This window comes from Pelobates fuscus, chromosome 6 (genome assembly GCF_036172605.1).
Source record: "Pelobates fuscus isolate aPelFus1 chromosome 6, aPelFus1.pri, whole genome shotgun sequence".
Taxonomy (NCBI): domain Eukaryota; kingdom Metazoa; phylum Chordata; class Amphibia; order Anura; family Pelobatidae; genus Pelobates; species Pelobates fuscus.
The window spans coordinates 213069918-213085427 of NC_086322.1; the positions used below are offsets into that span (position 1 = coordinate 213069918).

Genomic DNA, 15510 nt, shown 5'->3' on the forward strand with positions numbered 1-15510 from the left:
TAGGTAGGCCTCTGTAGTCAGTTTTGACTTCTAATAGTATTGTAGTACGCCAAGGGTGTGTAGTGTATAGTCAGGTGGATTGTATAACTGAAATTCAGTGCTACATGTTACCTATGTTCATCATTTTGTTACTTATAACTAGCTCATTTTAATGCCTGGAGACAAAATATAGGAAACTATTTATTTACATGCATAGTCAAAGCGTTATATCTTTGATAGTACCACACACACGCACATATATATATATGGTGTAATAGAGAGACTTGATACAAAAATATAGTAAAAATTTACCTACACCATAACACATATAATGATGAATCTGCAGTGCCTTCTATTATACATAGTAACATTAGAAAAGATAACTAGATAGAAGAAGAGACAGACAGAGAGACAAATAGACAGACAGATATATACTCCTTTTGTTTGACAAAATCATCCAGTTGATGGCATATGAACACACATGTTGATAACAAACATGAAGTAACATATGTGATTGTAAGTTGTTTGCATGCTGAGTGCATATACACAGGTATATAACTTATGAAGAAACCATGTACCTAGACTGGAATGCATGTGTCCTAATAAATAATGTATGTTTTTTTTATTTTGTAAACCGTTATTTCACAGAGGATTTATTTGTTACCATCTATCATAGGCTGCATGAATAGGCCAGTTGTCCCTAAAACACAAAGGATTATGAACACCCAAAGAAAAACTCTGTCAATCACCATAGCCACATATTTCCAGTCATCTTCTTCCTGTGGAAATAAAAGAAAACAAATGTCATTTAATATCAGAGCATTAATTAGAGATTTTAGTACATGAGTTTGATATACACCATGACTAAGTAATGGAAAGATACAAAATTAATACACTCTCTCTCCAAGCATTATAACCACCACAGATCACGGTTTATGGTGCTATACCCAATGCCGGCCATGCCAAGGAGATTTCACTTCAATGCAAGAGGCACGGGATGAATTGGCCGCAATCACAACAGTTACAATCCTGTTGTCGCAGGCTCTTTGTGTCAATATGACAGTGACCATAGGGTCCATGGTGATTTGGCCATGCTAAAATGGCTGTGGTGGTTTTAGGAAAAATAACTGTCCTATACTTCATACTATCTCAATAGTGAAGTAATTTCAGTGGGATGTTTCTGCTTATTACCCCAAAATTTACAAAATTGCTCCATATTTGTTCTTTTGCTATAAGGCCATTTTCATAACGTGGACAACCTCCAAAGCTTAAGGTAACTTAATTTGCATAAGAAGAATGATAGGGGTTTTATAGTTAAAAAAAACAAAAATCCCTGCAGGGTTATTCACTAAAGTCTGGATGCATACAGGGCTATTTGGAGTGCAAAATTCACACTATATCTAGATTTTGCAATTCAGGTAACAATTGGGCATGAATTATGTCTGGATTTCAGCCGAACCGAACGTTAACTGAAATTCATACCCTAATGTTTAAATCCAGTCCAGGAACAAAAAAATCTGAACTATTTGCCCACTGGCAGAACGAGCAGTCAGAAGTCAAATAGGTAAGAACCCTCGGCGGTTGAGATTAAAACCTCAACGGTTGAAGATTAAAAATAATAATTCATAATAGGGTCAAAAGACCCCCTTATTTCTGTAAGGGAGGTGGTGGCATACATGCTAAACTTTAAAAACTAGTGACTAGGCACCCATTGCTTCCCAGTTACTAGAAAGATACTGTTATATGGGGATGGGGCCTGTAAAATAACAGAGGAGAACATAGCCCCCTCCATTTCTCCACTCATAGGCATCGGGTTGGGTACTTTCAATAATGATCTCTGTCCACAACTGTGGCCTTTGGGTGGAGGCTATTTAATTATGAAAAAATAAAGGGGCATCCTAATGTTCCCCCTGTTGGGGCTACTAATTTTATACAGGGGGGACCTAGTATTCCCCCTGCCCCTAACCATGGGCAGCTGGTAGGTGCTATTATAAAATAAGGGAGGACCTAATGTCCCTATCGCAAGAGCACCCATTGGCGGTTGGATATATATTACAGGAGGGATACCTAGTGTCCCACTCCCAAGCTCCCACCCATGGGAGGCATGTTAGGGGTCTAATATAAATACGCGTTGGGGGATCTAATGTTCCAAGCTCCACCCAGTGGCAGCAGTGGGGAGTTCTAAATACAAAACAAGAGAGATACCTAGTGCCCCATCCTCAAGTTCCCACCCATAGGCGGCGGGTTTGGGTTCTATTAATAACACATGGGTGTGAGGTGGAGGCTGTAATAATAACTTTCAAGGAGGCGAACATGCCATTGTCCGCCCCTCAAATTTGTGGTATTGTCCCCACCTCAGGTGACTAGGGGTCCCCAATCTGCTAACCATTCCCTATTAAAATAAAATAGGCCTACCTACCACCCTCATAATAGTGAATGGGGGCTACAAAAAAAAAACAATACCTGTAAAATAAAAAAATTATACTTGCATCTTACATGATATTTTCTTTTTTTAAGTTTTGTTCTGGAAGAGTATCAAAGGCTGTCTATTCTATGCCATTCCAGTTTGTATGAGCTGGAATGCATAGACACACTCAAACAGAGATATCTCTCACAAGCTCCTCACTTATCTTTTAAGTAAAGCAATAGAGACATAATTAATGACAGCATCCACCGAAAGTGGCTGCTGTCGTAGAATGCAACTCATCAACTTCACACAGCTGGGACATATATTGAGAATTTAGAATGCGTGTGTTCTACGTGTTCTACCTTACTGTTAAACAATAGTGCTTTAGTTACCTCTCTCCTTTCATTGTGGTCTTTGATATTTTCTGCCATGAACTTAACACTGCTAACAATCTCTTTCATTTCAGTTGACGACTCCTGAAAAGCATTACATATCCCCTGTTGTTTCCTTCTTCGATTCCTAGTTATCTGACCTTCTGAATTCATGTGATGGCAACATGTCTCCTCTTCAAACAGTTCTACATCCCTGCAATGTGAATTCATCAGTGTTGTTGCTTTCATGCAATCTCTCTTTTTTGTTCGTTTTGAACAAGGCCTGTCTCTCTTCTGTATGGTCTTTCTCATCATTAAAAGTTTTGGTAGACGTTTCAAAAAGACATCCTTCACCCACAGAGGCATTTTGTGTGTAGTTGGAGTACGATAGTGAATGTTGAGCACAAATACAGTGACAACTATTGATAATGTCACAAATATCATTGTGAACAAAAGGTACTCGCCAACAAGTGGAATTACAAGGGATGTTGATGGAATTGTTTCTGTGATAACCAACAAAAACACGGTAAGGGAAAGGAGAACCGAGATACAAAGTGTGACCTTTTCCCCACAGTCTGAAGGAAGGTAAAAAACTAATACTGTCAGAAATGATATAAAAAGGCATGGCATAATGAGATTTACAGTGTAAAACATTGGTAGTCTTCTGATGTAAAAAGAGTATGTTATGTCAGTATAGATCTCCTCGCAGCAGTTATACTTGATGTCATGTTTATAACCAGAAGCATCGATTATTTCCCACTCATTGTTCTCCCAGAAGTCCTTCATGTCCACTTTTGAGCCAATGATCACTAGATCGATTTTAGCTTTATCGTAGGACCAGGACCCAAATTTCATGGAGCAGTTTTGGTGATCAAATGGAAAAAATGTGATATCCATTGGACAGGAACTCTTAAATATAGCAGGTGGAGCCCACTGGATTAAGCCATTATATTTGAGCAAGGCCTTTGTCTTTCCTTCTACTTGAAAATCTCCAACAGCACTGCAAGGAATTATGAGTGTATTAAAAAGTGCAACTGAATATTCACATACATTGTATAAGACGATGAGTAAAATGATTACATACTTGTTATATAAGACAATGTCAGGCTTCCAAATCTTGTCTGCTGGCACTCTCATGAATTCTATCCCTTCAAAATCAATTGGATCCCATTGAAGTTTATAGTCATTCCATATCTACTTAAATCAAGAGAAACATTACAAACTCTTCCAAAACAACATAATTTGATGACTACTGCAGTAGACTCTGAGGATACCTCTGATTGCAATGGTTAGTGCTATCTTTCTACTACTGCGGTATACTTGGTTTCATTTCGCTTTGTTTCTGACTCGCAAATATCCATATAACTTTATCTACAAGTAGATGACGTGCTATATGTCAGGCTGTAGAAAGCTTTACTCTCAGCACTGGACAGTGCTGATTTATTTTGCAGCCATATATGGAAAACAGTGGGAAGTGATTAATTCATAAAACAAATATCCATCCATCCAAAGGCTGCAGATAAATGTTAGTTTAGCTCAGGGGTAGGCAACCTTCGGCTCTACAGATGTTGTGGACTACATCTCCCTTGATGCTTTGCCAGCAATATGGCTGTAAAAGCATTATGGGAGATGTAGTCCAAAACATCTGTAGAGCCGAAGGTTGCCTACCCCTGGTTTAGCTCAAGTCTGGAAGTTAGGTGAGCACGTCAAGAGTGTAATTGCTGTGGAAGGTTGGTTTAGACAGATAGAGAAGATCAACTCCGTAGCCAAACAGATCTCTTTAAACTTACTTCACATATACCTAAATTGAAGAATGAATTAATGATTCCTAAATTGAAGAATTAACTCCCTCACAACCAAGCGCTTTTTGAGATGGTAAAAAATATTAGTATAACAGGTATTTGAAGTAACGAATGCATAACTAGAATATAAAAATGCTAATGCTAGTATTGTGGCAATGCAGCTAAACTACTGACGGGTAGATACAGACAATATCTATCTATTATCTATAATAGACTATTTTTCTGTGATAAATGTAATTGTGTTATTGGAAATAAAAGTGTACTTTGGGATTTAGTAAAAAAAAAAAAAAAAAGCAAGAATAAGATGGATGCCTTTGACTGTATCTAAAAATAAATGTTTGCAAATGTTGGAAAACAAAAACCATGGTGCAAAATGTAACATTCTGTCACTTCTAACCGTGCGTGTTTCTTGCATTAGGAGTGTATCCTCTGTAGCTGCAAATGATACCTTACATAAAAATGTATATATATTATTTAGAAGAACTTACATGCCGCAGCCACAAATTGGTTTCCAAGATCTGATTAACTTCGTCCTTAAACACAAAACAGATTAATGAAAATTAGTGCTATAGCGTTTTCATTAAAATGTTTTAATACAAAATGATACATTCCAATTAGGAGAGAAGATAGATAGATAGATTAGATAGCTAGCTATTGGTTGATGTTTAACTATAACTCACATTTCCCAGTTGGCTAGCTGAGAAGTTGAGTTGCTTTCTGTGAGCATCTAAAAATAATACACTAATTTCTTATGTTTTCTAATTAGTTAATTTAACGATTATTAACACATCTTAATCTTACCACGTTGACTAGTTGTGTTATTGCCACCTCAAACTTCACCATAACAGGATCAGATACATTTCGTACCGGCCTTATGTACTGATTATAACGTGCAAATAATTTCTGGAAAAGTCTTTCTTCTATTTCACTTTGTGAAGAAACTGAAAAAAAAAAAATCACAATAATAGTATTTAGAGAATTGTATTTTTGTAAAATGGCATTTGCATATTATCATATCACAGAACACATCCCTCGGATGACAGCTGATCATAGCTAAATGTGTACTTTATATCTTAGTGACTGTCGGACTGTACCACGCTAGGTAAAATCTATGTAATGTCAGATTTAAGTATAGCGTATAAAATAAATTTTATGTTCCTATTGCTAAAGATTGCAAAAATAATAAAGTTTTAAATGTTCCAGCATACTTTTAGACAGATTATTTGAACGATTAAAGATACATACAGATTTTACATCAACAATGCAAACAAAGTTAAACAAAAAATACACTTGGTTTGTAAAGTTCCTGCTACAGATTCTATTTTAAAGGGAAAAGCAGCAGAGAGTCCTTACCAGACCAGGAAGGAGAAAGGGCAAATAACTTCATAAACAGGACATCTCTGCAACCTCAGTAAGAAATGCGCAGTACAAAGGCTGAAAGATTTGCAGTGTGTCTAAGAGATGTAGACTGTTTTTCCCACTGACTCCACTGCCACCAATGAAAATCATGGTCATGGTTGCATCTCACCCAGTGGCGTTTGGAAAACACCTCCAGGGACATCATGCTTACTCATTGTAATATAGTCTGGGGGCCTGGTCAGCTCAAATATTGCAGTACAGCAAAACATATCCCAATGGGCCAGTCCAGGTCTAGTAAGCATTGAGAGCATAGACCAACACAAACATACATATGTTGGCAGTCTAGGCCTTGCACAATTCATTTTTTATTTACTACTGCAGTACCAGGCAAACAGACATCCCAATACACCTCTTGCCGTCCTTGTCAGTGGCCTGATAGTGAAGCTTGGTCATCACAGGGCCATCCTAGGCTCCAGATATGATGTCCAAAGTTCCCAATTAATGGACTGCCACCTCAAGGATCACTGCTCCCCCCAAAAGCAGAAAAAATGTCTACCAGGCACAGCTAGATTAGATTGAGTAAGCACGTGACAACAGGATGCAGGCCTCTACAAGATATTCACATCAAAAGCTAAAGATAAATGTGGACAAGCTGTAAAAGAATGGGAACCTTTTATCTACTATCACTGCAAGGAGTTTCCATAATGTAGCAGCAGCTGGATTTGGGGTGCTTACTAATCAAAAAGATGTCCTACAGACAGTGACTTGTGTGCTGGCCTTAACCAGCATATTAATGGAAAAGCCCTATATGACTACAATATTGCAGCCCACTGTAGCTCTAGTAGCAGACTGTCCATTAGTGAAACTGCAAGGCAGTACATTTCCAGTCAGTGCTGACAGACCACCAAAGACCCTGGTTACATTAATATCCCCTCTGGAAAACAAGTGAGCATTTCCCAAGTACTGCAATGTTGGTGTACTTGGGAGTACCACTGTCATCTGCTGTTGCCTATAGACATTTTTTGTCACATAGGGTATGAATGCTGTCTATTAAAGTCCCTGGGCTCTAGGCAGCTGCCTACGGTCACTTTATGGTTAATCCTGCTCTGACTACAAACACGTTGGGATACCCGTATGATGAGTGATACTTCCTTTTTATTGCCAAATAATTCTCAGTATTAAACCAATTGCTGTTCATAGTTTTTTTTTTTTTTTTTGCTTTTATGTCGATGCTTTTAGAACTTTATTTAATGAACACAGAAACAGGCTTAAAAAGCTTCTCTGACTAATTCACATAAACTTGAAGTGACAAGTGAAGCAGATGCTATGCAAGGTACTGGTGACTGTAAGGGTTCTCTCCCTCAAGTCTTTGTTTAATGCATGACTTCCCCAGATTAAAATTTCATTGACTAGATTGCCTGCATCCGTTTAACTCGTGCACCACTTGAGGGCTTGCAATAGATTACTCTATGATGCCTTTCAAAATCCTCTAACGATAAAAAAAATGTAAAAAAAAATTAAAGAGTTTATTTTTTTACTAGATTACAACACACCACACCAAAATTCTGTAGTATTTATAAAATATTCCGTTGCATGCATGCATTTTAGCAATTTTAATCACATTAGCATTTCTTTATATTCTCATTGTGTATTGTTGCATAAAAAATGTTTTTTCATTGCTACAAAGACTCGTAATGTTCATAGAATTCCGAATCTGCATCAATCATATTGCCAGTAAAGTAATTTTAATGTCACTTGTTCCCGTTCTCAAAAACATTCCCAAAAATCGTTTAAAATTGCCCCGTCAACCCAAATTATACAATGCGGTTTACGAAAATAAATGTCATGTCTCATTGCACAGCGCTACAGAATATGTTGGCAGCTTATAAATAATTTTTATAATATTAATTTATTTTGTATAAACTATGTCAGGCAAAAGTCAGTGTTTTTTCTATTAAAAATAAAAATAAAACTGACGCCATGAAAATCCCTCTCCATAATTTAAAAATAATTTTACAAAAACATGAAATTGAAAATGTAAAATGTCGGAACTTACCTTTTATTCCTGCTAGTACTGTTAACACCAGATAATAAAATGATATTCCACAATTCATCAAATTAAATAAAAGCATGTTGTTGTTGTTGTTTTGTTAACAACAGGGAAATTATCAGGTAGGTGAAAGAAAAATAAATCAATTTTAAATAGATCTATTTGGTTTTTTTTTCTTCTTCCTTTTTTTCTGAGAAAAGCTCAGGTGACGATTTAAAAATGTGTCTAATTCCAGAAACAACCTCAGGTATAAGGATGATTTGAAATGTGTATTCTGCTTTCATACAGGCTGCATATATGTGTTCATCCTGAGCAAGGAGTCACAAGAAAAAAGTAGCCGTTTGTGTAGGAAGAGAACAGTGCTCTAGGGGATAAACATAACAGTGAGTGTTCCGTGGTATAGCGAGAAAGGGATGGGATGATAGCTGACCCTGAAGGTATTTCTAAAGCATTGGGAAGGAGCTGTGTACTAATCCGTTAAACAGCAAGGCATACAGAACATGCCTTATCTAGCTAATGGATGCAAGGTGTGTGATGTAAGACATTTTCCCAGTATGCCAGGATAATTCTTACTGTAACTAAGACTATTTATGATAATTTATAAAGAGCATTCGTGATCAGGACATGTTTCAAAATGATGAGATTTATGGAGGATTTATTCAACCACGTAAAAGACAAAATTACCTATTTCATAAATCCCGAAATCACAAAATGTTAGTACAAGCAGTCTTGATTACCAATCACAGCTAAGTGCGCCGGCGTGTGTTTTATGTACTGGGGCCTCTATTGTGCATTCAGTTTGGCCTTAAAAAGATAGTGGTCATCTCATCATTAATGCACATGTTGTATAAATTGGGATTGTCATTCAAGTACCATGGGTCTGCTCTCTCCTGACCTAGCTCTGGGTCCGAACAAAAAAGCATTTTTGCCCTAATTTTATAACCACCACCAGGAGACAATATGCACATGGGTAACTGCTTACAGGGGAAGTAAATCCATTGGTGCAGGTCAAGTCACCAAACCCTTAGCTTTAAAAAAGCTATATGAAAAAACTGCAGTCCATGTACATTTTCCAGATATGAAGAAGATGGGGTTCACCCAGTACAAGTAAAGCACCATCATAACATACATAATTTCTAAACTGGTGAAAGAATTCCGTTCAGCCCAATCAATTTGTCTGAAAAACATTTTGTTCTGGAGGAGTAAAATTCACGCATTTCAGTGTGGATGAATTTCAATCATGGAATGATTAGGGAAAAGATATTTTGCAGTACAGGTACTCCTCACTTACCGGCCAGGTTGCGTTCGTAACAACCCGGTCGTAGATCGAATTGGTCGGTAAGTGAGGAGTTGAGGGATTTCCTGCTCTGGTGTGTTCGTCTATGTTTGGGGAAATTTAGACGAACGCACCAGAGCAGGGAATCCCTCTAATCTATGTACGGAGAAATTACCCCAAACATATTTTTAAGGGATTCCCTGCTCTGGTGCTCATGTCTGTGTGAGGGGAATCAGAGTGGGGAATTCCTCTAATCCCCACGACGGTTCACACTTACCCCCATGCTAGAGAGCTGGTCGTAAGTGCGGGCCATTGTAAAACAAGTAGGTCGGAAAATGAGGACCACTTGTATACAGATACAATACATGTATTGCTACCTTGTGAATAACTGTGAATAAAATCAACATTTAGTGGCTGCCCCCCAATTATAAGTCTTCTTTTTTTCCCCATCATCCATCTATTTTTTTGGAGCCACATACACAATTTCAAATCAACATATAAAGAACACTGATCATCCATTGTCTGTTGTGGTTGTTTTGTGATTTGTTCATATGACGCTTTGGAGTGAAGAATTGCAGTTTGTTTGCACGTCTAATGATTTCCTGTCCATGAGAAAACATGCTAGTTGCAGACATATATCATTCAGTATCTGTGTTTTAGTGTACAGTATTACCCAATTTAGCAATATTTGTAAATAGGGTAAAACACCACAAGGAGTCAAATCCAAGTAGATGTCCTCCATAAAAGCAATAATTATTACCCAACATTGGAACAGTGCAGTCTCTATCTTCTATTAGAAACATTAACGTAAAAAACGACTTTTAGACTTTTTATATTTAAAGTGTATATTATAAGAAGCAAGATTTAGTAACCTGTTTTGAAGATTTTACATTGTTTATTGCCTTGGCTAAAATAACTTGAACATTTCAGCAGGCACACATATGGGCTTTCAATAGTTGCCACAATTATTAGGGTCACAGGGGATGGGCGCTATTTTTAGGGTCATAATGTGGAGGAATTAACTTGTTCGTTTTCTTCACTGATGTTATGATAGAACAGTGATGCTCAATTCTTTATTTATCTCCAGCACAGAGTACAGAACATAAGGCAGAAGCAACATGTAAAAAGGGAAAGGGGTATATAAATCCATGAAAACATTTTAATTTGTAAAACCTTTGACAGGTGCATTCATTGCCTCAATATGATATGTCTGTTTAATTTAAGATTTGGATGATGGACAATTTTGCAAATATTTTCCCACTACAATCGTCAAGCTTTTGCATTGGCTCTTTACGTTCTGCTATTAAACTGTTAGCATGCTTAGAGGGTTTGTGAGTATATATTTATATATACTATATACATCAGACTATCATAGGAACAATAGGAACAATATTGTCTGGGATTGGGGCTTAGTCGGGGGTAGAGGCAGTATTGTGGGAGACTGGGGCTGTGGTGGTGAGGGTGTGGATAGGAACAGCATGTCCTATATTGCTCCCTCGCGCCTGTGGAGGTCCTGTGAGCCGGAATGTGACATCACTGTGGGGCACGCATGGGAGCTATATAGGAAGAGAGGATATAGAGCGGAGCTCCCTCACTGGCCCCCCTGTGCCTGTGCCGGGCAGCCGAGCTACTGGTGCTCGGCAATGCTACAAGAAATAAACGTCAGGAGAGGAGCACAGTTCCCTCCTGCCGGTCAACTGGATATTGGCGCGCCCGAAGGCAGCTGCCTGTGTTGCCTCATAGTGGCGCCAGCCCTGACTCCTCTCCTGGTCTACCAATAATGGAAAAGAGGCATAATTAATGGATGCTAATGTAAATAGCATCTGCTGCCTGTTAGTGTAAGTCTTACTAATCTTGGACACATATATGTACATACTACGTATTACCTCTAGCAATTGATAAAACTGCAGGTTAACTCTGCCCCTCTTCTTCCAAGGTATCTTCATATTCTATTACCGTTATTTTTTATGAACAAGTGTGTTTAATGCCTTGGAACAAAGATTTGTGTAAAATTATCTGGTGTAAAGACAAGAGGGCAAGACATGATAAATCACGATCTTCCTCATAAATGCTAACAGTCCAAGATTAATATCCCAAGCCATTGTGTTCATAAATAAAGCGAGTGATACCAAATATAGAAACACTTTTTCACCACCACAAACAGATATACTCACTCTGGTGAAGGCTTCCATTAATGTATATGTCTAAGCAAAAGGCAACAATTGTTCTATTTAACATTTTCTTTTTAGCTTCAGATTGTCTAATTATAGATTAGATCTATATGTTCCCCATATCAATAATATCTAAAGGTAATTTTAATGTTACTGCAAGGACCCCATCTTGATTTTGCAGAAAAATGTGATTTGCACAAAAAAATGCAAAAAAACCCTCTGTGGCTATTAAAAAGGCAAAATATAAAATTTATATAAATACCCAGAAATAGGAAGTGCGAAGACTCCTCAATGTCTTCAATATCTTAAAGATTATCTTGATTTTGAGCTGCTTAAGTGACACACCAGGCACCAACACAAGAACAATGTATAACTTTCTATTCAGTTGGTATTTCCATTTTCATTTTTATTTACATATTTTCCTAAATAAAAAAATAATATCCTTAATATTCCCACCCACTACTCTTTCAATGTCCAGCAATTCCTTTTTCACCACAAAAATGCTGCGGTACACAGGGTCGGATTAAGAGCCCAGTGGGCCTAGTGCTGACAATCACGATGGGCCTAATTACAGAATCTTATCGACAGAAATAACTAAACCAGTCATACCTCCTCAGTCAGAGGCCACTCTAGACTTTATGAGGCCTTAGGCGAAATGCAAACATGAGGCCCCACTAACAAAAAAGTGTCACATATACACATTGATGCACTGTCTACCTGTGTATGTGCCTGAGAGTGTGTCTGACAGAGAGTATCCTTGTGTGTGTGAATGTATGTCTCTGTGAGCATGTTTGCATTTTTGTCTGAGACCCTATGTGTATAGGGTAGCTGCTTGAAGTGTGTTGTGTGTATGGGGGAGGGGTGATGGTGAGAGGGAGAGGCGGTGATGGTGAGAGGGGGATGATGGTGAGAGGGAGTGATGGTGTGGGGGTGATGGTGTGGGGGTGATGGTGAGAGGGAGAGGGGAGGGTGATGGTGAAAGGGAGAGGGGGTAATGGTTAGAGGGAGTGTGATGGTGAGAGGGAGAGGGGGTGTGATGGTGAGAGGGAGAGGGGGTGTGATGGTGAAAGGGAGAGGGGGGTGATGGTGAGAGGGAGAGGAGGGTGTTGGTGAGAGGGAGAGGAGGGTGTTGGTGAGAGGGAGCGGGGGGTGATGGTGAGAGGGAGCGGGGGGTGATGGTGAGAAGGAGCGGGGGTTGAGGGTGAGAGGGAGCGGGGTTGAGTGTGAGAGGCAGCGGGGGTGGATGGTGAGAGGGAGCGGGGGGTTGATGGTGAGAGGGAGCAGGGGGGTGAGGGTAATGTGAGAGTGAGGGGGTAATGTGAGAGTGAGAGGGGGTAATGTGAGAGTGAGAGGGGGGTAATGTGAGAGTGAGAGGGAGGTAATGTGAGAGTGAGTGGGGGGTAATGTGAGAGGGGGTAATGTGAGAGTGAGATGGGGTAATGTGAGAGTGAGAGGGGGGTAATGTGAGAGTGAGAGGGAGGTAATGTGAGAGTGAGTGGGGGGTAATGTGAGAGGGGTTAATGTGAGAGTGAGAGGGGGGTAATGTGAGAGTGAGAGGGGGGTAATGTGAGAGTGAGAGGGGGTAATGTGAGAGTGAGGGTGGTGATGGTGAGGGTGAAGGGGGGGTGAGGCTGAGTGTGGTGGGGGGTGTAGTGAGGCTGAGGGTGGTGGGGGGTGAGGCTGAGGGTGGTGATGCTGAGGGTGGTGGGGGGTGATGGGGGTGGTGAGGCTGAGGGTGGTGGGGGTGATGGGGGTTGTAGTGAGGCTGAGGGTGGTGTGGGGGGTAGTGAGGCTGAGGGTGGTGGGAGGGTGAGGCTGAGGGTGGTGAGGCTGAGTGTGGTGGGGGGTGATGGTGAGGGAGAGCCTACCTTAATTTCCATGGTGGTCCAGTGGGCTCCCTAGTGGTCCGGAGGCCATTACTTCCGGTCTGCAGAGATTTCAGAGCGTTGCCGTGGTAACCCGCGGCAATGCTCTGATTGGCCGGTTTTCGCAAGACACATGGTCTGCAGCTCTGCTCACTGCGGAGCTGCAGACCTGTGTCTACGGTGGCTGACTGGGCAGCCAGGAGGTGCCTCGCACCCGGCGGCATACCGGGCAAACCACCGGGACCCCTCCTGGTGTCAGGTCCTCGGTCAGTGACCGAGGACCTGACACACTCTGCCCACAGGCTGTTTAGGTGGCCGCGAGGCACCAGCCAGCGCGAGGCCTTAGGCGGCCGCCTAAACCGCCTAATTGGAGAGCCGCCTCTGTCCTTAGTGTCATGTATCTGATGGAGGTGGTGCTGGAGGGAATCTCACAGGATGCAACTTTAAGAAAAGGTATGCCCTATGCTAATCTGCCGCTTTCATCTCTCAACCAAATCCATATTCCCTAACAGCAGTGTCCAGTGAATCAAGTTGTCGGTTGGCAGGGTGAAAGGATGTACCACTGACACGATTAACCTAACCGGCATTGCCCAAAGGGCTCAGCAAAGGGGAAATTAAAAGGTGCCTGGCGTGAATGCATGTTAGACTGCCAGTCAATCATGCATGTCAGTCAACTAAGGACTATGCAGATAGCGCCCTGAGTATGGCATAAATCTAATGATGCGAGTGCCCGGGCTCCCACAACAACTTCTTATACATCTATAGGGCTCTCTCCTCCCAGTGCCAGGACTGCCACCAAAACTACTTACACATCTGTAGGGCTCCCTCCTTCCAGTGCCCGGACTGTAACCACAACCACTTAAACATCTATAGGGCTCCCGCCTCCCAGTGCCAGGACTGCCACCACAAGTTCCGAAGTGACAAACCGAATGCCATTGGTCCGAATTGCCGAAGCAGACGAATATTTTTACTTACCAAATTTTGTGCCCATGCACATCCCTACAGTTTTCTTTCAAGTAGCTCTACAAAAAAATGAGATAACTGGTAGGCTCTCAATCACAATGCACTCTCTGACCCTTCCTGGTTTCTTTGATTCTAGGATGTTAGGAACATGGAATTTCATTATCTGGACCCCACTGCTCAATTAATGATCAATAATGCTGCTGCTATTCAGAGATTTGGAAGGTTCTTGTATAGGTGGAACTTGCCAAATTCATTGAATGCTATGTGTGAGGGGTCACCTCTGGGTTGGGTCATGCTAGATAGACTTATTATTGTGGGCAAGGTAAATTACATGCTGCTAGTTATCAGAAGGTCAGAGGCAGGTTCATTGTACTCCCCTAATGGGAATGAGATGTTTTGTGGGACATTGAGTGAGGACCAGTGAAATCTCATATGTATTAGCCACTCCAAGAGACAGTGTCAGTGAGATGCCGAGGTGGAACCATGCAACTACCGCAGTACAAACACTTTAAATAAGTGATCAGAGCAGCACATACATTTTTTATTATTCATTAGTGTATTTTTCGATTGCTGTATTTTTAAATATGCAAAAAACCATATCCCTTGTCAGTGTTCTATAATGATAACATTAATCTAAAACATGCAATCCATTAAATCAGAGAAAAATAATCAACAATTATTTATATTATTGACATAGATGCTAAAAATGCATATAAAGTTGTTGTTTTTAATCCCTCATTTGTGATTATTAATTCCCCCTGAATCCATTGTAGCAAATGATATACGTTAATCTCTAAGGTCTTAGAAGGAAAATCTATTGGAGTTTGATTCGCCATGTGAAAAGATATTTTCTAAAGGGGTCAAAAAGGTCAAAGTGAATGCCAATGAATAATTGAACATGTCTCACCATTACTACTGTTTCATGAACCTTACATCAACCTGTCCCAGCACACAATATTTTGCAGCCAGGTTAAGAAGCGGCATTAGAAAGGGGGATTTCTGGGACTAACTAGGAACAGAACCACTAAAAAGATTAAAAATAAATATCACTGGCCAAGTGTAAGCACAACCCTTTACTAGTCTATTGCCTCAATTTAAAATATTTGGATAAGCTTTTCCTATGGTTTAAATATGATTTTTAGATAAACTTTTAAATATGATTTAATATTTTGAAAAATATTTTAATATTTTGAAAACATTTTTAATATTCAGATTTTTTCTTATATATCAATATATTTTTATAAACAATATATATTTTGTATATTTT

The 15510-nt window shown here is 39.9% G+C and overlaps 1 protein-coding gene across 1 annotated transcript; it reads right to left on the reverse strand.

Annotated features, from left to right (window-relative positions):
- Nucleotides 1–402: 402 nt before the first annotated feature.
- CHRNA6 (cholinergic receptor nicotinic alpha 6 subunit) lies at nt 403–8326 on the reverse strand. The gene is made up of 6 exons (XM_063458722.1): nt 7975–8326; nt 5361–5500; nt 5048–5092; nt 3842–3951; nt 2779–3757; nt 403–758 (listed from the first exon to the last, which is right to left on the reverse strand). Exons 1-6 carry the CDS (start codon nt 8048–8050, stop codon nt 633–635), a joined length of 1476 nt encoding a protein of 491 aa, XP_063314792.1. The 5' UTR covers nt 8051–8326; the 3' UTR covers nt 403–632.
- Nucleotides 8327–15510: the final 7184 nt, after the last annotated feature.

Coding starts and splice junctions, on each gene's coding strand:
- CHRNA6 (XM_063458722.1), bottom strand. CDS start 8,050: ATGCTTTTATTTAATTTGATGAATTGTGGAATATCATTTTATTATCTG. Junction 3,952..5,047: donor CCAATTTGTGGCTGCGGCAT/GTAAGTTCTTCT, acceptor TGATTTAAGTAG/ATATGGAATGACTATAAACT. Junction 3,758..3,841: donor GACATTGTCTTATATAACAA/GTATGTAATCAT, acceptor AATTCCTTGCAG/TGCTGTTGGAGATTTTCAAG.